This window comes from Callithrix jacchus, chromosome 10 (genome assembly GCF_049354715.1).
Source record: "Callithrix jacchus isolate 240 chromosome 10, calJac240_pri, whole genome shotgun sequence".
Classification (NCBI taxonomy): Eukaryota; Metazoa; Chordata; class Mammalia; order Primates; family Cebidae; genus Callithrix; species Callithrix jacchus.
This window is the reverse complement of record NC_133511.1, coordinates 129,501,625-129,525,642: the sequence shown is the minus strand read 5'-3', so window position 1 is coordinate 129,525,642 and position 24,018 is coordinate 129,501,625. Positions and strand designations below refer to the sequence as shown.

The 24,018-nt window shown below is 56.0% G+C and overlaps 1 protein-coding gene across 6 annotated transcripts in view; it reads right to left on the bottom strand.

Moving 5' to 3' along the window:
- LOC108593894 (uncharacterized) overlaps positions 1-14,686 on the bottom strand; it is a 30,721-nt gene extending 16,035 nt beyond the window's left edge. For 4 of the 6 annotated variants that reach the window (XR_013523607.1, XM_078341770.1, XM_078341771.1 and 1 more), the window contains exons 1-2: positions 9,959-14,686; positions 9,772-9,867 (exon numbers count right to left, since the gene is read on the bottom strand). Coding sequence is in view for 3 of the 6 variants with exons in the window: in XM_078341770.1 (XP_078197896.1) it covers positions 9,772-9,867; positions 9,959-10,225 (363 nt within the window). In the remaining 3 variants the exon portion in view is untranslated. Of the gene's footprint in view, positions 1-1,017; positions 4,277-9,771 lie in introns of those variants that run through there. The other 2 variants (XR_013523606.1, XR_013523605.1) reach the window with 2 other exon arrangements.
- Between the last annotated feature and the right edge of the window lie 9,332 nt (positions 14,687-24,018).

Genomic DNA, 24,018 nt, shown 5'->3' with positions numbered 1-24,018 from the left:
AGGAAAGCAGAGTGGAAACATTTTTAAAATTTGCAGCCTGGCCATGGGGTAGAGAAACAAACAGCTTTTTCGGGGGAGAAATTCCAGCAGACAGTGGAGCTACCACTTACTAGAGAAATTTGCATAACTAAAATAGAGCCGCTTGCTAATATCTAAGACAATGGGGAAAAGGCCTCAAAGGCATTTCAAAGACCTTCAGAGAAGCCCCTCCCATCACAAGCTCAGAGCCCTAGGAGGAAAGAATGGTTTCATGGCCCAAGCCCGGGGCCAAATGGCCCTGCACAGTCTTGGGACACGGCTCCCCACATCTCGGCCACTCCAGCTTCGGCCTCAGCTCAAAGGCATCCAGATGTAACGTGGGCTGCCATTCCAGAGGGTGCAAATCATAAACCTTGGCAGCTTCCACGTCGTGTTAAACCTGTAAATGTAAGAGTGAAGGAGGCTTGGGAGCCTCCACCTGGATTTCACAGGATGTATGAAAAAGCCTGGGTGTCCAGGCAGAAGCCTGCTACAGGGGCAGTCACCTCACAGAGAACCTCTACGAAAGCAGCACAGTGGGGAAATGTGGGGTTGGAGGCCCCACGCAGAGTCCCCACTGCAGCACTTCCTAGTGGAGCCATGGGAAGGGGGCCACTGTCTTCCAGACACCAGGATGGTAGATCCACTGGGACCTTGCACTTTGCACACGGAAAAGCAGCAGGCACTCGACAACCTGTGAGAGCAGCCCCACGAGCTGCACCCTGCAAGGACATAGGGGCAGAGCTGCCCAAGGCCTGGGGGTCCCACCTCCTGCACCAGTGAGCCCTGGAAATGGGACATGGAGTCCAAGGAGACTACCTGGGAGCTTCAAGATGTAATGACTGGACCAGGTATGGTGGCTCACACCTGTAATCCCAGCACTTTGGGAGATCAAGGCAGGTGGATCACAAGGTCAAGAGATCGAGACCATCCTGGCCAACATGCTGAAAGCCATCTCTACTAAAAATAGAAAAGTTAGCTGAGCATGGTGGTGCGCACCTGTAGTCCCAGCTACTCAGGAGGCTGAGGCAGGAGAATTGCTTGAACCCAGAAGGCAGAGGTTGCAGTGAGCTGAAATCATGCCATTGTACTCCAGCCTGGTGACAGATCAAGACTCGGTCTAACAAAAAGAAAAAGAAAAACAGATGTGATGACTGCCCTTCTGGGCTGTGGCCTTGCATGGAACCTGGAGTCCCTTCCTTTTGGCCCATTTCTCCCTTTTGGAACATGAATGTTTACCCAATGCCCGCACCCCCCGCCCTATCTTGGAAGTAAATAACTTGTTTTCTATTTTACAGGCTTGAAGGTGGAAGGGACTTGCCTCAATCAGTTGAGACTTTGGACTTCTGAGTTAACACTGAAATGAGGGAAGACTGTGGAGGGCTATTAAGAAGCCGTGATTGCATTTGGCAATGTGAGGAGGATATAAGCTTTGGGGGTCCAGGGGCTAAATGATATAGTCTGGATTCTTCTCCAAACCCCATGCTGAACTGTAATCTGCAGTGTCGGAAGTGAGGCCCGGTATGAGGTGATCGGATCACAGGGCAGATCCCACATGGCTTGGTGGCGTCCTCAAGGTGGTGAGTCACAAAGTCTGGTTGTTTAGAAGTGTGTGGCGTCTCCCCTCACCTCTTTCTTACACCTGCTTCTGCCACGTGACATGCCTGCTCCTCCTCTGCCTTTCGCCATGATTGGAAGCTTCCTGAGGCCTCCCCAGAAGCAGATGCTGCTGTGCTTCCTGTACGGCCTGCAGAAATCTGAGCCAATTAAACCCCTTTTCTTAGAAATTACCCAGTTGCCAGTTTTTCCTTAAAGCAGTGCAATGACAGCCTCATACAGTCTGTGAAGGTTGTTCTCAGAAGGTATCAGCCCCAATCAGTGGACTGAGTATCTTAGTCCGTTTGTACTGCGATGAGACTCAGTAATTTATAAGGAAGAGAAACTTATTTTCTCACAGTTCTGGAGACGTGGAAGTTCAAGATCAAGGTGCTATGTGAGGGACCCTGTCTCTGCATCCAAGGTGATGTGCTTCGGCTGCCTCCTCCAGAGGGGACGAATGCCGGGCTCCTCACCCGGAGGAGAGTGGAAGAGCAATACAGGGTGAACTGTCCCTGAAGCCTTCTGGACAGGGTAGTAAGCCATTCATGAGGACAGAGCCTGCATAACTTAATTGTTCCCCCAAAGCCCTACTTCTTAGTACCAACCCAATGGGATGAAGTTTCAACATGAATTTCTGGGGGATATGTTTAAGTCATAGCATTCTACTCCCAATCCCCAAAAGCATATGATCTTATCACACTAAAAATACATACATTCGGCTGGGCGTGGTGGCTCATGCCTGTAATCCCAGCACTTTGGGAGGCTGAGGCGGGTGAATCACTTGAGGTTGGGAGTTCGAGACCAGCCTGACCAATGTGGAGAAACCCCATCTCCACTAAAAATTCAAAGTTAGCCAGGTATGGTGGCGCATGCCTGTAATCTATAATCCCAGCTACTCAGGAGGCTGAGGCAGAAGAATTGCTTGAACCCAGTAGGCAGAGGTTGCAGTGAGCCAAGATTGTGCCATTGCACTCCATCCTGGGCAACAAGAGTGAAACTCTGTCCCCGCTCCCCACCCCCCAAAAAAAAACATACATTCCATCCGTAACTCCAAAAGTCTGAACTCATTCCAGCATGTACTTTAAAAATCTCCGTCCAAAGTCTTATCTAAACATCAGCTACATCAGATATGAGCGAGACTGGAGAGAATAGCCATCTTGAGGCAAACTGCTCTCCAGCTGTAAACCTATGAAATCAAACAAGCTACATGCTTCCAAAATATGGCAGGACAGACATAGGATAGATACTTCCATTCCAAAAGGGAGCACTAGGAAAGAAAAAAGAGATAGTAGATCCCAGGTAAATCCAAAATCCGACAAGGCAAGCAAAATTAACTCTTGAAACTTGAGAACAATCTGCTTTGACTCCATGTCCCGCCTTCCAGACTCCCTAGGGTGGGCGTTGGGCCCCCAGGTCTCCAGGTGGTCCTGTACCCATGGCTTTGCTGGCTGTAGCTCCAAAGCATTGCAGTCCCATGCCTTTGGCTGTCCCAGGCCGGAGCTGCACAGCTGTGTTTCCACTGGCCTGTGGCTGAGGTGGCCCTAACCCCACGCCTCTACTAGGCCGTGCTTCCACAGCACGTGCTCTGTGTGTGCCCGCCGAGGTCACTCCACAGGGATGCTGCCCAGGGTTATGGCTTGTGCCTCTGGAGGGGCAGCCGGAGCCACACCTGGGCCCATGGGAGCCACAGCTGAGACAGTGGAGGAGTGCTACACTGGAATGCAGGGAGCAGAGTCTGTGACAGGCGTGGCAGCCTGGAGATCTTTGAGATGCCTTCAGGGTCCTTCTTCCATTGTCTTGGGGAATAGCACCTGACTCCCCTCTATCCCCACAAATTTATCAAATGGTCACTGGGCCACACGCTTTGTTTTCTCTCCTAAACACATTTTCAGGGGGTAGATAGGGAGTTACCTCCCAGCTGGCTTTCACACTGAGACTGCACCGCACGGCCGAGTTCCCTGGTCCCCAGCTTGCAGATGGTCTATTGTGGGAATTTTCAGCTTCTGTAATCACCTGAGCCAGTTCCCGTGATAAATCCTCTCACATTATCTGTACCTGCACCGATCCTATGTCTGTCCTATTGCTTCTGTTTACCTGAGGAACCCTAACATAGGTTTCGGTATCAGGAGTGATTCTAGAGAAACAGAATCGTAAGAACGAGTTTTCTAAATTTGTGTTGTGACTGTTGGAACTGGATTTCTAACATGACTCAAAAGTGCAAAGAATTCTACTTCCGACAGTACACAGAACACAGATAGTGCGTGGTGCGAACAGTTTGTGAAGATACGCACGTTTCTGCGTTGTGTACTCCTCGTGAACTACTTCCAAGAGGCCAGGAGCTTCCTGACTCTGCGTATGATATTTTCTAACGTCTGTGGAAAACCAGGGGATATAGTGACGTAGGCCGGTCACCGGTTGATTTCTGGACAAAGTGATGAAATCAAAGGATGTGCTCAGTGATTCAAACGCCCAGCCCAGCTCCGTATGAACCACCTGTGAGTGGCTGGGTGAACCCTGACAGAGAACCTCCTTCCTGGACCCCCGGGGCCGAGCCTGCTGAAAAGCAGACGCAAGTCCTCATCGTAAACCGGGGACAGTGAGCCCCTAAGTTATGATGAATCATTTCGTCAGCAGAAGCAGCCACCCTGCACCCAGTGACAGTCTGAGACCCACCCCCAGTGTAACACCCACTACCAGACCTACACCCACCACCAGTGTAACACCCACCACCAGAGCTACACCCACCCCCAGTGTAACACCCACCACCAGAGCTACAGCCACCCCCAGTGTAACACCCACCCCCAGAGATACACCCATCCCCAGAGCTATACCCACCCCCCAGTGTAACACCCACCCCCAGTGCTACACCCACCCCCAGTGTAACACCCACCCCCAGTGCTACACCCACCCCCAGAGCTACACCCACCCCCCAGGGTAACACCCACCCCCAGTGCTACACCCACCCCCAGAGCTACACCCACACCCAGTGCTAGACCCAACCCCAGAGCTACACCCACCCCCAGTGCTACACCCAACCCAGTGCTACATCCAACCCCAGTGCTACACCCATCCCCAGTGCTACACCCATCCCCAGTGCTACACCCAACCCCCAGAGCTACACCCACACCCAGAGCTACACCCACCCCCAGTGCTACACCCACCCCAGTGCTACACCCACCCCCAGAGCTACACCCACCCCCAGTGCTACACCCAACCCCAGAGCTAAACCCACCCCCAGTGCTACACCCAACCCCAGTGCTACACCCAACCTCAGAGCCACACCCACCGCCAGAGCTACACCCACCCCCAGTGCTACACCCACCCCCAGTGCTACACCCATCCCCAGTGCTACACCCACCCCCAGAGCTACACCCACCCCCAGTGCTACACCCAACCCCAGAGCTAGACCCACCCCCAGTGCTACACCCAACCCCAGAGCTAAACCCACCCCCAGAGCTACACCCAACCTCAGAGCTACACCCATCCCCAGTGCTACACCCACCCCCAGTGCTACACCCACCCCCAGAGCTACACCCACCCCCAGTGCTACACCCACCCCCAGAGCTACACCCACCCCCAGAGCTACACCCACCCCCAGTGCTACACCCAATCCCAGAGCTACACCCACCCCCAGTGCTACACCCACCCCCAGTGCTACACCCACCCCCAGAGCTACACCCACCCCCAGTGCTACACCCACCCCCAGAGCTACACCCACCCCCAGAGCTACACCCACCCCCAGAGCTAAACCCACCCCCAGTGCTACACCCAACCCCAGAGCTACACCCACCCCCAGAGCTACACCCAACCCCAGAGCTAAACCCACCCCCAGTGCTACACCCAACCCCAGAGCTACACCCACCCCCAGAGCTACACCCAACCCCAGAGCTACACCCACCCCCAGTGCTACACCCACCCCCAGAGCTACACCCACCTCCAGTGCTACACCCACCCCCAGAGCTATACCCACCCCCAGAGCTACACCCACCCCCAGTGCTACACCCACCCCCAGAGCTACACCCACCCCCAGTGCTACACCCACCCCCAGAGCTACACCCACCCCCAGTGCTACACCCACCCCCAGAGCTACACCCACCTCCAGTGCTACACCCACCCCCAGAGCTACACCCACCCCCAGTGCTACACCCAACCCCCAGTGCTACACCCAACCCCCAGTGCTACACCCACCTCCAGTGCTACACCCACGCCCAGTGCTACACCCAACCCCAGAGCTACACCCACCCCCAGTGCTACACCCACCCCCAGTGCTACACCCAATCCCAGTGCTACACCCAGCCCCAGTGCTACACCCAACCCCAGTGCTACACCCAGCCCCAGTGCTACACCCATCCCCAGAGCTACACCCACCTCCAGTGCTACACCCACCCCCAGTGCTACACCCAACCCCAGTGCTACACCCAACCCCAGTGCTACACCCACCCCCAGAGCTATACCCACCTCCAGTGCTACACCCACCCCCAGTGCTACACCCAACCCCCAGTGCTACACCCACCCCCAGTGTAACACCCAGCCCCAGTGCTACACCCACCCCCAGTGCTACACCCAGCCCCAGTGCTACACCCATCCCCAGAGCTACACCCACCTCCAGTGCTACACCCACCCCCAGAGCTACACCCACCCCCAGAGCTACACCCAACCCCAGAGCTAAACCCACCCCCAGTGCTACACCCACCCCCAGTGCTACACACCCCCAGTGCTACACCCAACCTCAGAGCTACACCCACCCCCAGAGCTACACACATCCCCAGTGCTACACCCACCCCCAGTGCTACACCCACCCCCAGTGCTACACCCATCCCCAGAGCTACACCCACCTCCAGTGCTACACCCATCCCCAGAGCTACACCCACCTCCAGTGCTACACCCACCCCCAGAGCTACACCCACCCCCAGAGCTACACCCAACCCCAGAGCTAAACCCACCCCCAGTGCTACACCCACCCCCAGTGCTACACACCCTCAGTGCTACACCCAACCTCAGAGCTACACCCACCCCCAGAGCTACACACATCCCCAGTGCTACACCCACCCCCAGTGCTACACCCACCCCCAGTGCTACACCCATCCCCAGAGCTACACCCACCTCCAGTGCTACACCCATCCCCAGAGCTACACCCACCTCCAGTGCTACACCCACCCCCAGTGCTACATCCAACCCCAGTGCTACACCCACCCCCAGTGCTACACCCACCCCCAGTGCTACACCCAACCCCCAGTGCTACACCCACCCCCAGTGTAACACCCACCCCCAGTGCTACACCCACCCCCAGTGCTACACCCAACCCCAGTGCTACACCCAACCCCAGTGCTACACCCAACCCCAGCAGTACTGGCCTTTCCATCTCCTCTGAGGCATTAACCTGGGTTGCCTGAGGATAGGGTAGGGACCTCCCCTAAGGTGGTTGCCTGGTGACTCAGTGCTGATTCTCCTCAGGAGCCTCCCAACCCCTCCCTTCGCTTCAAGACCTATAACAAGATTCACAGCCCAGCAGGCCCCTGAAAGTGAGGCCCACAGCGTGACCCAGGAGGAGGCGAGCCACACCCCAGAAGAGTCACTTGACCTCTCTGATGTATACAGACAGACCCTCGGGGTATGAGTGGGAATGCACACGGGGTGTGAGCACTGGGAGAGGAACAGGCAGGTGGAGGGGCCGGGTGTGCAGATGCAGCTCGGGGACTCAGAAAAGCTCTAACTGGTGGGTTGGTTGAAGAATGGATGGAAGGATGCCTGCCGTTAGTGAATGGGTGATGCCCAACTCTGGCTTAACACAGATGAAGGGGTTCAAAGGCTTAGGGAGACTGGAGTGTGACAATGAAACCTTCTCACCCACCCTGGGAGGGTCCAGAAGGCAAACCTTTCACAACAGGGATCCCCACCCCCAGGCCGTGGATTTGTACCGGTCCACACAGCAGAAGGTGAGTGGCAGGTAAGTGAGCAAAGCTTCAACTGTGTCTACAGCCACTCCACATCACTCACGTTACCACCTGAGCTCGCCTCCTGTCGGGTGGGCGGCAGCATTAGGCTCTCAGAGGGCAGGTAAGTGAGCAAAGCTTCACCTGTGTCTACAGCCACTCCACATCACTCACGTTACCACCTGAGCTCGCCTCCTGTCTGGTGGGCGGCAGCATTAGGGTCTCAGAGGGCAGGTAAGTGAGCAAAGCTTCACCTGTGTCTACAGCCACTCCACATCACTCACGTTACCACCTGAGCTCGCCTCCTGCCGGGTGGGCGGCAGCATTAGGCTCTCAGAGGGCAGGTAAGTGAGCAAAGCTTCACCTGTGTCTACAGCCACTCCACATCACTCACGTTACCACCTGAGCTCGCCTCCTGTCGGGTGGGCGGCAGCATTAGGCTCTCAGAGGGCAGGTAAGTGAGCAAAGCTTCACCTGTGTCTACAGCCACTCCACATCACTCACGTTACCACCTGAGCTCGCCTCCTGTCTGGTGGGCGGCAGCATTAGGCTCTCAGAGGGCAGGTAAGTGAGCAAAGCTTCACCTGTGTCTACAGCCACTCCACATCACTCACGTTACCACCTGAGCTCGCCTCCTGTCGGGTGGGCGGCAGCATTAGGGTCTCAGAGGAGCGAAGCCCCATTGTGAACTGCCCTGCCGGGGATCTAGACTGCGTGCTCCTTGTGAGAATCTAATGCCTGATGATCTGTCATACCTCCCGTCACCCCCAGATGGAACCAACCAGACCCCCTGTCTAGCAGCAGGAAAACAAGCTCAGGGTCCCCTCATTCGACATCAGGGCGGGTTGTGCGATGGTTTCCTTATACATTACAATGTGATATCGATACAGATAAAGGGCACAATAAATGTAATGTGCTTGAATCATCCCAAAACCACCCTCCAACTCCGGGTCCATGGAAAAATATTCCTCCATGACAGTCCCTGGTGCCAGAAAGGATGGGGACTGCTGTTTCACAGCACTGAGAGAGGTTTGTGACGAGCCCCGTCTCCTCAGAGAGCTCTGCCGTTGTTCTCTGTAGGCCAGACTCACAGTGAGAACTGCTGTCAATCAACTGCAGAATTTACACGCGATGGGAATAACTGGATCCTGGGGTGGCAGGGGCCAAGTGGGGGCTCTGGAGCACCAAAGGCAAAGTGGGTGTGGTTACCATGATGGACGGCAGAGGCAAAGCAGCAATCAGACCTGGGTCTCAGGTCCGACCCACGCGGACCTACGGCACTGGCTGTTTATCGTGTTGCTCCTAGCAGTGCAACAGACGGGAAGTCTGCTCAGTTCCTACGGGGTACAAGCAGGAAACTTCCAGACCAAGTGGAGAGAAGTCTAACTCCAGTCATACACACAGAGAGTCACGGCCCCAGTCATTCAGACTTGAGACTGTGAACCCAGACTCCTTACATGAAAGCAAGGCTGGGCACCCTCGAGGAAGGACCCCAGGTCTGCCTGAAATGTACACAGACTGTTAACTCTTCCCCCCGTCTTCTCCAAAGGGGCCTATGGCTTTCTGTCCCGGTAACCATGTATTGCAGAAAGGAAAATAATGAGACATTTTGGGATGACTGGACACTGCCTCTGGCCTGACATTGATTCTAGGAGACACTGGAGGGACACTGTGGCCTTCCAGCTAGGGAGGGGCCTAGGGAGCCAGGTGATGAATCGAGTTTCAGCTCAGCTCTGACTCCGTGGGTCCAGCGGTCACTTCCCCAGTTCCAGATGCGTAACAGACACACTCAGCAGCAGCCGGCAGAGTCCCCACATTCGTCCCCTGCCATGGGGGGTGGGGACTACTATGGTGGGAAAGGCAGAGTGGAAGCCATTAGAAAGGCCTCTACATAGAAGAGTCAGTCAAAAGCCATCCCACATCCCTGGAGGGACTGCAGACGTCAGTGCCACCACCAAGGACTCGAGAGATGCAGGGGCGGTGACCTCCCACAGCCTACTCCACTCACCTAAATGGCCCTCGGGGGAGTAAGGTGGGTCCTGCAGATCGACAGGACTGTCCTAAGCTTGACTCCACCTGCAGCTGCTGGGCCAGACATGGCTCCGTCACTTGAGCCATCTCCGGCTACCCAGGACACAGCTACTGACCCGGCAAATGGTTTCTTCTCCACCCCTGTCCACAAGCAACGCACACTCACCGTCCCACGTCAGGGGTCCCTCACCTCTCCAGCCTGTGTCCAAAGGTAGTTCTCAGGGGTCTTGATTGCCTCTCCCTTCCCCAGGATGTCACACTGGCCCATTACACTGATGACATTATGCTGTTGGGACATAAGGCACAAGAAGCCACCATTCTAGACTTGTTGGTGTCAGAGGGGGACAATAAACCCACCAAAATTCAGAGCCCTGTACCTCAGCGAAATTTCCAGGGGCGTGGGTTCTGTTCCAAGGTGAAGGGTAAGTTGCTGTGTCTGAATCCTCCTGTGACCAGAAGGGAAAAACAACACTAGGGGGGCCTGTTTGATGCAGGGTCGACACGTTCTTGCTCTTTAGGTGTCCAACTCTGTCCATTTCCTGAGTGACCTGAAAAGCTGCTGGTTTAAACACGGCCCAGAGCAAGAGAAGGCTCTTGCAGTAGGTCCAGGCTCCATCCATGCCTCTCTGCCTGGCAGGCTCCATGACCCAGCACGTCCAGTGGTGCCTCGGGTGTCTGTGGCAGACAGAGACCGTGTGTAGGTGACTCCCAGCTCAGGCCTTTAGGGTTTTGGAGCAAGGTCCTGTCATCCTTTGCAGATAAGCTACTCACCTCCTGAGAAACAGCCCTTGGCCTGCTTCTGGGCCTTCGTAGGAGCAAAACACTTGGCAGCCAGGCACGGTGGCTCATGCTTCTAATTCCAGCACTTTGCGAGGCCGAGGTGGGTGGATCACCTGAGGTTGGGAGTTTGAGACCAGCCTGGCCAATATGGTGAAACCGTCTCTACTAAAAATACAAAGTTAGCCAGGTGTGCTGGCCCATGCCTGTCCTCCCAGCTACTCGAGGCAGGAGACTCACTGGAACCCGGGAGACCTGAACTGCTCGTCACAGTCAGGATTATCTGACCCACATAGCCGTGACGTCATGTGTGCCCAGCAGAGCCGTATCATCCAGTGGAGGTGGGGGGAGGAGATCAGGTCCTGAAGGCATGAGTAAGTTACACGAACAAGAGGCCCGAAGCCCGTGGCCCCGCTCCTGCTCCCCGCCTTCTCCCTCCCCGGCTGCTCCTGGAGCTGCATGAGGAGTTCCCTCTCACTAGTTGACAGAGGAAAAGGAGAGTCAGGCCACGCTTACAAGCGGTTCTGCTCAGCAGGCAGGCCCGGCCGTAAGGCAGACAGCTGCAGCCCTGTAGCCCCTGGGGGACACCCCTCAAGGACAGTGGCGAAGAGGAATCTTCCCCATGAGTAGAACTTCCCATGCACCTGTTGGCGCTCCGCCTAGAAGGAGCAGATGTGTGATGATATCCGATTCGTGGCTGTTGAAGGGCTTTAGGGGGATGTTCAGGTGCTTGAAAGGAACATGATTGGAAAACTGGTGACAAAGACATTTGTGGAAGAGATGTAGAGAGAGCCCTCTCTGAACAGGCAAAGGACATCAAGATATCTGTGTCCCATGTGAAGGCTGAGCAAAGGGTGACCTCAGCAGAGCAGGACTTCAGTAATCAGGTGGACAGGATGACCCGCTCTGTGAACACCAGATAGCCTTTTCCCAGCTGGCCCTCTCATCACCCAGTGCACTCATGAGCCAAGTGGCTGTGGTGGCAGGGATGGAGGCTGCACATGGGCTCAGCAACATGGACTTTCACTCACCAAGGCCGAGCTGGGTGGCACCACCACCGGGTGCCCCATCTGCCAGCAGCAGAGGCCAGCACTCAGCCTGACAAGGTCCATTCCCCAGAGTGACCAGCCCGTGCCTGGGGCCAGTGGATGACACCAGATGGCTCCCGTGGTTTGTTCTTACTGGGATGGGCACCTGCCATGGATACGGACTTGCCCTCCCTGCACGTGGTCACCACTACCCTCTGTGGGCTCAGAATGCTCATCCACAGCCACGCTGTCCACGCAGTGTTGCTTTGACCAAGGAACTCACTTTGCAGCCAAAGAAGTGTGGCAAAGACTCATGCTCCGGGCATTCATGGGTCTTACTGTGTTCTCCATCGTCCTGAAGCAGCTGGCATGACGGAATGGTGGAATGGGCTTTCGCAGACGCAGCTCCAGTACCAGCTGGGTGGCGACACCTTGCGGGGCTGGGGCAAGGTGCTCCAGGAGGATGTGTGGGCTCTGATCAGTGTCCAGTATGTGCAGCTGTTTCTCCCACAGTCAGGATTCCCCGGCCTGGGAACCAGGGGGCAGAAGTGGGAGTGGCACCACCCTCCCTCACCCCCAGTGACCCACTAGCAGACTTTTCCTTTCCTGTTCCCATGACTTTATGCTCTGCCAGCCTAGGGACCTTGGTTCCCAGCCGAGGAATGCTGCCACCAGGGGACATAGCAATGACTCCATTGAACTGGAAGTTAAGGTGCCACCCAGGCACCCGGGCACCGGGGCTCCTCAAGCCTCAGAGTCAACAGCCCAAGAGGGGAGTTTGGATGCTGGCTGGGGATTGATCCAGAGGACCCAGGGGGCATTGGACTGCACTCCACAACCGAGGTTGGAAGAGCCAGCGTGGAATGCAGGAGGCCCCTTAGGGCTTCTCTGAGTAGAACCATGCCTTGTGGTTAAGATCCCTGGGAAACTACAGAAGGCCCAGACCCTTAAGCAATGAAGCCTTGGGTCACCTTGGCCAGGTACAGAACCACCACCAGCTGAGGCGCTTGCTAGGGCAAAGGGACCACAGAACGGGAGAAGACCTTGGTTATAAACACCAGGCTCTCCTGTAGCTTGGCCGGTTACAGAAATGAGGACTGTAACTGTCACGTGTGTTTCCTCTCTACTTTGTTAAGAAAGCATTCGTGCATATGGGTACGTATATTAAGCGAGTTTCTGTTGTCTTTCCTCTCTCACTCTTTTATCACGTAACATAAGATGTAGTGACTTTGTCTCAGTGTCAAGGTATCGCTAACTTCACACCACAGTCTTGAAGCCGCAGGTAGTCGGGAGAGTCAGCATCACTCCAGGACTCCCCTCCTCTTCCAGGGAAGGGGTCAGTGCGTCTGGTTGCATGGGGTAGTTGTAACCCGTTAGCTGGAACCATGGCCTTGCTGTGGTCTGTCGGAGAGTACGTACAGTTTAAGGAGATGCGTATGGCCTCCAAGTCGACAGGGAGTGAACGCGTGATGGTTCAGTTCAGCGGTCAGCTTGAACTGGGTGAAGGGACAGCCAGAGAGCACTGAAGCATCATCTCTGCGTGTGCCTGTGAGGGTGTTTCCAGGAGGCACTGGCGTTTGAATCTGAGGGCTAAGCAAGGAAGATCTGTCCTCCCCAATGTGGGACGGCACCATCCAAACCACGGAGGGCCCAGGCAGAACGGAAGATGAACTGGGCTCTCTTGCTCGCTCTCTCTCTCTCTCTCTCTCTCTCTCTCTCTCTCTCTCTCTCGCCCACCAGAGCTGGGACACCCACCTCCTACTACCCTTAGACACTGGAACTCCTGCTTCTCTGGCCTTTGGACCCTGGGACTTACACCAGTGGCCCTCTGACCGAGAGTTACGCAGCCAGCCTCCCTGCTTACCAGGTCTTCAGGCTTGAACGGAGCCACACTACCAGTCTCCCTGGGTCTCCAGCTTGCGCAGGGCAAATCATGGGACTTCTGAGTGTCCATAATCATGTCAGTCAATTCCCATAATAAATCCCCTTCCATCCATCCGCCCATCCAGCTACCTAGCTACTTAGCTACCTGTATCTCTACTTATCTACATGTCTACCCACATCTGTGTCTCTGCCTGCATCTCCATGTCTATCTAATCTATCTTTATAGGTCTGCCTGCCTGCCAGTCTATCTGTCTGCCTGTCTATCTGTCTGTCTGTGTCTGCCTATCTGTCTGCCTGCCTGCCAGTCTGTCTGTCTATCTGCCTATCTGTCTGCCTGCCTGTATGCCCATCTGTCTGCCTATCTGTCTGTACCTACCTATCTGTCTGCCTGCCTGCCAGTCTGTCTATCTGTCTGTCTGTGTCTGCCTGCCTGTCTGCCTGTCTGCCTGTGTCTGCCTGCCTGCCTGTCTGCCTGCCTGTCTGTCTGCCTGTCTGTCTGCCTGTCTGTCTGCCTGCCTGCCTGTCTGCCTGCCTATCTATCTGCCTGCCTATCTGTCTGTCTGTGTCTGCCTGCCTGTCTGCCTATCTGCCTGCCTCTCTGTCTGTCTATGTCTGCCTGTCTGCCTGCTTGTCTGTCTGTCTATCTGCCTGCCTGCCTGCCTGCCTGTCTGCCTGTCTGTCTATCTGTCTGCCTGCCTGCCTGCCTATCTATCTGCCTGCCTATCTGTCTGTCTGTGTCTGCCTATCTGCCTGCCTCTCTGTCTGTCTATGTCTGCCTGTCTGCCTGCTTGTCTGTCTGTCTATCTGCCTGCCTGCCTGCCTGTCTGCCTGTCTGTCTATCTGTCTGCCTGCCTGCCTGCCTGCCTGCCTGTCTGCCTGTCTGCCTGCCTGTCTGTCTATCTGTCTGCCTGCCTGCCTGCCTGCCTGCCTGCCTGCCTGCCTGCCTGTCTGCCTGCCTGCCTGCCTGCCTGCCTGCCTGTCTGCCTGTCTGCCTGTCTGTCTGCCTGCCTGTCTGCCTGCCTGCCTGTCTGCGTGCCTGTCTGTCTGCCTGCCTGCCTGCCTGTCTTCATCTCTATGGATCTGTACTTATTTATCTATATCATTCTGTGTATCTGTCTCTACATCTCTACATCGACATCATGGAGGACCGTGGCAGGCGCTTGCCGCTGTGCACTGCACCATCCCTCCCAGCGGGACCACAGCGCGGGTCCAGCCAGCTGCCCGCAGCTTACAGCTTGCCCTTCCCAAGGAAATGCCCTCAGCCAAAGGCAGTTTCTGACCCAGGGTTTCTCCCTGCCCTGGGAGCCACCCCTACCCCATGAATAGTCGAAGGGAGGAAGCAACGGGTCAGTCCTTTACCTCCATTCATGGCCTCTCTAAGGGCCCCTTCAGCACCAAAAGCACCGAGACCTCATCAAAAACCTTTGAGTGGAGCACAGCTCAGCTCCCCGACCTGCTCCCGCCCCCTCTCACAGCCTTTGTCCTCAAGAGCACTCACCCCTCTACCCTGGACCTGCATGTCTCTATCTGGGAGTGTCTCTTGGGGAACTCAACCTCAGACAGTTTCCAAACAACAAATTCCAAAGGTCGTGCCTGGGCCGAGAGCTCTGCTGACATGGAAGCCATGACCTCCTGGGACCTGAGGGCATTTCTTGTCCCCCTGGCCTGACACAGAGTGGTGTGCACCTGCACAGCCATGTGGTTGTGAAAACACAAAACAGTTTCCATGCGGGTTGAACAGCCCCTACCCCGAGCCTCCAGGTGTCCCCGAGAAGCCACCCCAATCCCTTCCCCCAGGATCCAAGCAGGGAATGACAAAGAGCTTCTGAGACGTCACTCGATGCTGCGGCCATCCCTGTTCTGATGGGTCCGCACCATTCGGGGTTGCTCGTTGGGTCTGACTAAAGTCACCTGCACTCATCTGCTAGGACTCCCACGGCAAAGAGCCGCAGTCTGGCAGCCTTCACAGCAGACATTTCTCTTCCCAGCCCTGGGGCCCCAAGGCCAAGCTCAAGTTTGGGGCTGCGAGGGGGCCTCTGCCCAGTCCCTCCAGCCTCTGGGGCTCCCGGGCAGCCTCGGGTTTCTTGGCACTCCCATCTCCGCCTTCATCTTCACACGGGTCCTTCCTGTGTGTGAGTGGGCATCCAGATTCCCTGTTCCTAAGGTCACCGGTCAGAGCCGAGCAGGGCCCACCCTATGGCCATATCTCAGTTCCATCTGCAGGGACCCTATTTCCAAATAAGGTCCCATACAAGGTGCTGAAGGTCGGGACTGCCACACGCTTGTCCTCCTCTCCTGGAATCAGACCGGCAGGTGTGTCACATTCTGCCAGGCGGGGAGTGGGCACATGCCCTGCGGGCTTGATGTGTGCGGCTCCTGGAATCAGACCGGCAGGTGTGTCACATTCTGCCAGGCGGGGAGTGGGCACATGCCCTGCGGGCTTGATGTGTGCGGCTCCTGGAAGAACCACAGTAGCAGCTGCTGGGATGGGGGCGGGGGCGTTCACAGCCTCCCATGACAGCCCTGGGTGGGGGCTCTGTCCACAGCCCCTTGTGGGGTGGGGCAAGGCCCTTCCTTCTGATCCACATGACTTTGGACCCTTGGGCCACTGCAGAGGGACTCAGGGTCTGACCAGCAGCCTTTGACGTGGCCAACAGTGAAAGTGATGGGGACCCACGAGCCTTCGGAGCTCTGTCTCCAGAGCCCGAGCAGGGAGTGTGGGACAAGAAGCACGTCAGGGCAGGCACCAGATTTAGGACCCCCTGGGAGAATATGCTCGCAGGTGAGTGGGGCAGAGGGCAGCTTCCTGGGCTTCCCTGGGGCCCAGCCTGGCCTGGCGGGCATCCCACCATCTTCGATGTCGTTATGCTCCCTGCCCTGGGCCTACTTCTCTGTTGGGAGGCCTGCTTCTGTAAACCACCAGGCCCTCACAGAACCCCCACCACGGCCGAAGCACCTGCAGGAAAAGGCCTCACTCGTGGCAAGGTTCATGGTTGAGGCTCTCCGAGCAAAAGACATTAACAGAAGCAAAGCAGACACATTTATTCAATATAAGTTTCATGTAGAATAGGAGCCTTCAGAAATGAGGCCCCAGCACTTTGGGAGGCTGAGGCGGGCAGATCATTTGAAATCAGGAGTTCAAGACAAGCCTGGCCAATATGGTAAAACCCCGTCTCTACTAAAAATACAAAAATTAGCTGGGCGAGGTGGCACACGCCTGTAGTCCTAGCTACTGGGGAGGCTGAGGCAGGAGACTGGCTTGAACCCAGGAGGCGGAGGTTGCAGTGAGCCGAGATCACGCCACTACATTCCAGCCTGGGTGACAGTGAGACTCCATCTCAAAAAAATAAAAAGAAAAACAGAAAAAAGAAATGAGATTCCAAAGGAAGAGGGAAACCTGTGTATTTGTACGTGAAGTTTGGTGGAGAGTGGAGTCCTGCGGACAAAGTGAGTGTGTTAGTCTGTTCTTGCAGTAGTATGAAGAATACTTGAGACCGGGTAATTTATAAAGAAAAGAGGTTTAATTGGCTTACGGTTCCCCAGGCTGTACAGAAAGCCTGGTGCTGGCACCTACTTGGCTTCTGGGGGTGGGCTCAGGAAACTTACAATCATGGCGGAAGGCGAAGGGGGAGCTGGCGCTTCACATGGCCGGGCAGGAGGAAGCCCAGAGGAAGGGAGGGGAGGTGTCACACGCTTTTAAACAAGCAGCTGTCATGAGAACTCACCAGACCAGCACCACGGGGGAAGTCCATCCCCATGATGCCATCGCCTCCCAGCAGGCCCCATGTGCAGCACTGGGGATTCCAATTCAGCGGGAGATTGGGGCAGGTACCCGGATGCAGACCCATCAGGGCGTCGCCTCGTGGTGATAAGCTGGGGATTCCAATTCAGTGTGAGATTGGGGCAGGTACCCGGATGCAGACCCATCAGGGCGTGGCCTCGTGGTGATAAGCTGGGGATTCCAATTCAGCGTGAGATTGGGGCAGGTACCCGGATGCAGACTCATCAGGGCGTGGCCTCGTGGTGATAAGCTGGGGGACCTGGCGGGCCCTGTGGTCGGAGTTCGTCATGAGCTGTTATAACAGAAAACCACAGACTGGGTAATTTACTGGCTCCTGGTTCTAGATGCCGGGAGATCCAAGATTGAGGGGCCGCCTCTGGTGAGGCTGCCTCATTTCATGATGGAAGGGCAAAGACAGGCCGAGAGAGACAGCCAGAGAGGAGGGGACTAAACTCCTCCTGTCAGAGCCTGCTGGCACGACAATGATGTGAGCTCATCATGGGAACAGTGATGGAGGCACATTGAGACCGCAGCAGCCCCTCACCCCCCACATGCTGTGCACACTGAGGACCCAAGGTCACATATGAGTCTGGAGTTGCAGACGGATGGAGAAGACCATCAGCCCCACCAGCGCTCTGCCATCACCTGACACCCAGCACTGAAGGCTCATGGGACACAAGATGGGTCTCTCAGTGCTTGAGTGCTGGGCACACGCAGTCCTGGGCTCAGGGTCTGGAACCTGCTCCTGGGAAACCCTGCGGAGGGGCTCCAGGCTGAGATCAGCCACGTCCAGGGGAGGAGACAGTGTTCCCAGTCTCGCCTTACCCCTGGACTCCGACGGGGTTGAAAAACCAAGGAGGTGCCAGCAGCCGGGAAGGAGGAGTCTGACGGGCACTGTGGGGACATCCAGGCACCTCTCCCTCTCGGCGTGGCCCAGTCCTATAGCTGGTCAGTTATGCAATGCCACTGTCTTCCTACCCTGCAAGGCGCATGGCTGGACTCAGAGGCCAGGCCCAGGCTTCCTTCTTGGCTCAGGCAAGGAACACAACGGGCTTTGGGCTTTGCTTATCCATTTAACAAATGAACTCCTAGTCTGTGCTGGGCCCCCATTTAAATGGTCCCTGGGATACAGCAGGGTCCAGAATGGGCCCAGATCTTGCCCGCATGGCTGACCCTCTGGAAAGCATGAGGATGGAGGGGAAGGCTCCAGGCATGGAGGATGAGGCAGGCCAGAGGCTTCAGCCACTTTCCCACCACACACCCGCTCCACCCGAGCCCTTCTAGGTCAGCTGGGCTCCTGGCTCTGCCTACCTCGGGTGCAAGACGCCAAGTTCCTTCCTGGACAGTGAGAAAACCAGGCCAAAAAGAAATGAAAGGAAGGCAGACGGCGAGATGAGGGCAAGGGTGGGCACCCAGCCAGGGACCGTGGGGATGAGGAGGAATCACAGAGACCCACTGTCCCCAGACACTGCCAGTGAGGCTGGCCCAGGGCCAGGGGCTCTGCGTCCCTGGCATGCATGTGGCCCCCAGCGCCCCCACAGCCAAAGGGAGTGGGGCGGCCCCCTCGTCTGCCACGAGCCCCTCCCACCTCCCACTCACTGGTCTCATTTTTAAGTTTTCTTCTCAAAGTTATTCAGGATCGATTTGGAGAGCAGAGTGGTGACTGCGGCAACAAAGATGGCTCTTCGTTCTCCTTCACCTCAGAGCCAAACCATCAGCCTCCCCGGGCCTCTCTCCCCAGCCTGCTCCCCACATGGCTCCACCTCCCTCCTCTTCCATGGCTGTGCTCTTCGCAGCCGGGGCCCATGCCTGGCCATCCGCTCCTCCTCCCTGCTGCATCCAGCTACCCCCACTGCCCACCGGGCACTCCCAACCTGAAACAACCTTGCCCCCTGCAAAAGTCTCACCTTTGACCCACTTCCCACTCCCAGGATACCCAACCTGGCCTCCTGTCTGGATACCCCTGTGGGCTCCCCTCTGCTGATGGGGTCCCCTCTCTACCTGTGGCTCCCCTCCACTGATAGAGTTGCCTTTTCATCTGGGGCTCCCCTCCACTGACAGGATCCTTTTTCCACCTGGGGCTCCCCTCCACTGATGGGCCTCCTTTCCATCTGGGGCTCCCCTCTCTCTACCTGGGACTCCCATCCACTGATGGGGTCACCTCTCCAGGTGGGGCTCCCCTCCGCTGATGGGGTCCCCTCTCTAGGGGGGGCTTCCTTCTGCTTGATGAGGTCCCTTCTCCAGGAGGGCTCCCCTCCCTGGGCCAAGTCTGCAAGTTGGGGCCAGGTGGGGCTGGCCAGCGTCCGACAACCTCCCCTTTCTTTTCTTGGTCACTGCCCACTTGTTGAGGTCTCAGCCAGGCAGCCTCTCCAGTGGGAAATTCAGGGTCCCCTTCAGCAGCACAGCTTCCTCTCTGTGGCCCAGCTCGTAAACAAGGCAATGTCACTAACAGCTGGGATAGGCTTGTTCAGTGAACTGATGGCCCCAGAAACCTCTGGGGAGGCCCAGACTGTGAGGACCATGGGCAGGAAGAGCTCCTGAAGCTGGGGGAAGAGCCCTCTTGGGTCCCTCCACACAGGGGATGGTGACAACACAGGGTGGGGACAGAGCCGGGTCCAGGGCAAGGTGAATCTGGCCAGAGAAGGCCGGGCCTGGTGGGCACCAGCACAGAGGGAACGGAGCCAATGTGGAAAGCAGGCTGGGTCCTCTTCTGCACTCCCAGGCCCTCTAAGCCCCACGCAGGCTGTAGGAAGGGGATCAGTGGCCCCTGGGCTCCCCACGGCTATACTGTGCTTGGGGACATGAAGCACAGGTTGCTCAGCCACTCTGGTCATGGGCAACAGACACCCCACACCGGCCTCACTCCCCACAGGGAACAGGGTCCTAACTGCTTCCCCATCCCAATGTTGAACAAAAACTCATGGGTTTAGACAAGAGTGAAGGTGAGCCCAACCACCCATCCCACCCCCAGCAGGCAGACGCCCCCCAAAATTATTGATTTATTTATTAATAAATCAGTGTCAGGTGCCAGCCAACCCCACCTGTTCCCAACCTGCAGACATAGACAGGGTGGAGGGGTCAGTCGGTCCAGGAAGAGGAGCCCATCAGCAGAGGGGAAACCCCAGAGAGGGGGCCCCATCAGTGGAGGGGAGCCACAGCTGGAGACAGTAAATAGGCAGACTATTTACTGCCCCTCTGGGCCCACCAGTCCAGCCATCAGCCCTCTGGGCCCACCCAGGAGGCCCCACACCGGCCAGTAGGCCCATGTAGGCCATCTACCCTGGACAGGGCCTCCCCCTGCTCAGCTCAGCCTGGATTTCTGGATTCCGCTGACTGCCAGGGATCCTGAGAGGAGACGGTATCGGAGCCTCACCAGCCTTCTCATGTCCAGGAGTCCTTGTGAGGATAACAGTGTGTGTGCCAGGTTGTGCAGGTGCTAGCCGGGATCCTCTGAGGGGACAAGGTCTCCATGGTAGGGGACCGCTCTGATGTCCATCCTGGGCTTTGGTGGCCCTGCCTGGCCACTGTCTGCTGCTCTTGGTCAAGGCCATGGGCCTTCGGAGGCCAGCCAGGCCTCAGCCTGTGCCTATAGCATCCTGTCTACCCTCCCTCCTCCTGTCTCCGACCCAGAGAAAGAACAAAGGGGAGGCCCCCAGAGCCCTGCAGCTCCTGGAGAGACTCCCATCCCCACCCTGCACAGAGAGTTTAGCAGATCCTATGACTTGGGGTCTCCAAAGAGACCCCGGGGACAGCTCATCGAGCTCCCACTGGGCACTGCATGCTCAGGCTCCCAGCCCTGGCCCACCCCATGGGGTGTGCCCAGTCCTGCATCTCACCCCAAATCCGTGCATGAATGAACCTGAAAGCACCCACACCCTCTGGTGCTCAGTCCTCCCTTCCTCCCTGGGGTCCCCACCCCTCCCTGCCCCCCAAGCCTTGCATCCCCCTGCAAACCTCACAAGGGGGACTGTTTACTGTCCCGAAAGCAGGGAGGGCCCCTTGCTTGGGACCTCTTGGCCATCTCTGCCTCTAGTCCCAGCTGCCGTCAGCTCCGGCCTGGCCCCTGTAGGAAGCGATCATCCGTCTCCCTGCTTCCCGTCTGGCCCCTGGTCTGTTGTTGCCCTTCAACCAAAGAGGTTTAAAGGAACAAATCGGGCCCTGCGTTCACTGCTCCCCAGGGCTCCATACCTCTGAGCACCCACACAGTAACACGTAGGATCCCAGCCCCATGTCACCCCAGAGTCCCCTCCAACACTCTCTGGCCTTGGGCCTTTGCTATTCCCTGGCGTGGAAGGGCCCCCTTATCCCCCAAGTGTCAGGCAAAGGCCTTGGGGCACTGTCCCTGCCCGGTGTCTTGGCCCTGACTGCTAAGCCCCATATCATTGCTTTTCCCATTACCTCTTGCTTCCTCTGTAGCTCTGGTCACTACCCCAAATTCTTGAATTGACCGATGTGCCCACCTGTTTACTGGTTTCCCCCTCTAGACGGGAATCCGTACAAGGGCAGGGCCCCCTGGGCAGAACAGGGCCAGCCAGGAACCCCTGGAGAAGATAGCTACACATGTGTCCCAGGCCTCAGATGGCACTCAGCCCTGCCTGTCAACGCCGGACGTAGGACAGTTTTTGTCCCGACTTTCCACACGGGGAGGAAAGACTAGCCGTGCCAGCAGGCAGTGGCCGGGTCACGTACGTCAGTAACTCTGACCCCTGAGAAGCCGGGACACCAAACCATACCTCTGTAGCAATCATCCCAGAGGCTCAGGCCATGGCTAACGGCTGCCGGGTTCCCTATTTTTGCCCCCAACTCAGGACCAACTGGAGGAAGCCAAGTATGTCCCTCGCCAAGCTGCAGGAGGCCCTGCTCTGGGTGGCCGCCTCAGCCTCCCCAGCCCACAGCCCGCAGCAGCACGCGTCGGAAGCCTTCTCCGTTGGCTGCTTTTGTTGGTATTTGGGGAGTTTTTTTACACCTTTATTGAGGTATAATTCACATAGCACAAAGCTTAGCAGTTTCAAGTCTAGCTGTAGACAGTGTGGTGGCACTTTGCTGTAGTCAGAATTCTGCAACCATCACCACTGCTTAATTTCAGAACAGTTTCACCATCCGCAGGACAGACCCCCACACGCACGCACCCGTCCTGTCCCCCAAAGGCCCAGGCAGCCACTAATCAATCTACTTTCCATCTCTGCTCATTTGCCCATTCTGAACACTTGGAATGAATGAATCACAACACGTGTGGTGTTTTCGGTTTGGCTTCTTTCCCTCAGCGTGGAATCCTCCAAGCTCATCCTTGCTGCAGCTTGGATTAACACTGTTCCTTTTAATGGATGAATAATATCCCACTGTGTGGATAGACCAGCATGTTTCCTATGCATTCGTTGATGAACATTTGAATTGTTCCCACTTTTTAGCTATTAAAACTAGTGCTGGCTGGGTGTGGTGGCTCATGCCTGTAATCCCAGCACTTTGGGAGGCTGAGGCAGGTGGATCACTTGAGGCCAAGAGTTTGAGACCAGCCTGGCCAACATGGTGAAACCCTGTCTCTACACAAAAATTAACCGGGTGTGGTGGTGTGTGCCTGTAATCTCAGCTACTCTGGAGGCTGAGGCACGAGAATCTCTTGAGCCCAGGGGGCAGAGGTTGTAGTGAGCCAGGATTGCAAGACTGCACTCCAGCCTGAGGGAATCTGTGAAGATCGCTCCCGCGTGAGGCCCCTGGGAAATGGGCCTCGCCATACGGTGAGCTTGAGCCCGGACACAGATCCCCGGTTGGGGGAGTCGAGCTGAGGGAAAGCAGGAACCGAGAAAGGAACTATATGCTATTCTAAATAATTAATAGACATTACTTTATGGATATGAGGACTTGGGAGGCATTGTGTCCACTTTCAGCTTCTTATGGTTTATTGCTTGACTGTGTTACCCTTGTTACCTTCATTGTAAAATATTAACTTAAGTATTTACACTTGGTAACTTACTTATCATAACTTACCGGGTATAACTGTAACTTACTTACCATGGCTTACAGGGCCTGACTGTAATCTACTTACCTTGACCTATTGGGCGTAACCTACTTACTGGGCATAGCCTACTTACTGCGCTTAACTTACTTACTGGGTGTAACTTGCTTACTGTAACTTAAGTATGTTAATCTAGTGTAAACAACTTTAACTTCAAAAAGGTATATAATGAAACACATTGCAGAAATAAAATTGCTGCATGAGCATAGCGCATGTAGCCCTCCAGACCTCGCCTTTTCTGTCTCCTTTTTTTCCGGCGTGCGCTCTCTTCCAGGTTTGGGACCCTCTCGCTGGACGAGATTCCTGGGCTCGCATTCAGTTCTCAACACCAGCCTGGGTGTAGGAGTGAGGCTCTGTCTCAAAAAAAAAATACAAAACCAACCAACCAACAAACAAAAAACCCATGCCGCTATGAACGTGCATGAGCATATTGTTATACACATGTATGTTTTCACTTCTTTTGGAGATATTTCTCTTCATTTCTCTTGGAGTGGAACTGCTGGCTCTTATGGCAACTGTATGTTTAGCATTTTCAGAAACAGCCAGTCTGTTTTCCAAAGTGGCTGCACTATTTTGCATTCCCACCAGCAGTGAACGAGCGTTCCTGTTTCTCCACACCGCCACCGACACTTGCTAACGTCTGTCTCATTCATTTACAGCCACCTTAGCGGGTGCATCCTGGCATCTCACTGTGTTTGGATTTGCATTTCCCTGATGACTAATGATAGGAACAGCTTATCGTGGGCTACTGATCATGAGTACATCTTCTTTGGAGCAAGGTCTGTTCAAATCCTTGGTCCATTGTTAAAGGCAGGTGATTTGTCTTTTTGCTGAAAAGTTATAAGAGTTATTGGCCCAGGGCAGTGGCTCACACCTGTAATTCCAGCACTTTGGGAGGCCTAGGCGGGTGGATCATGAGGTCAGGCATTCGAGACCAGCCTGGCCAATATAGTG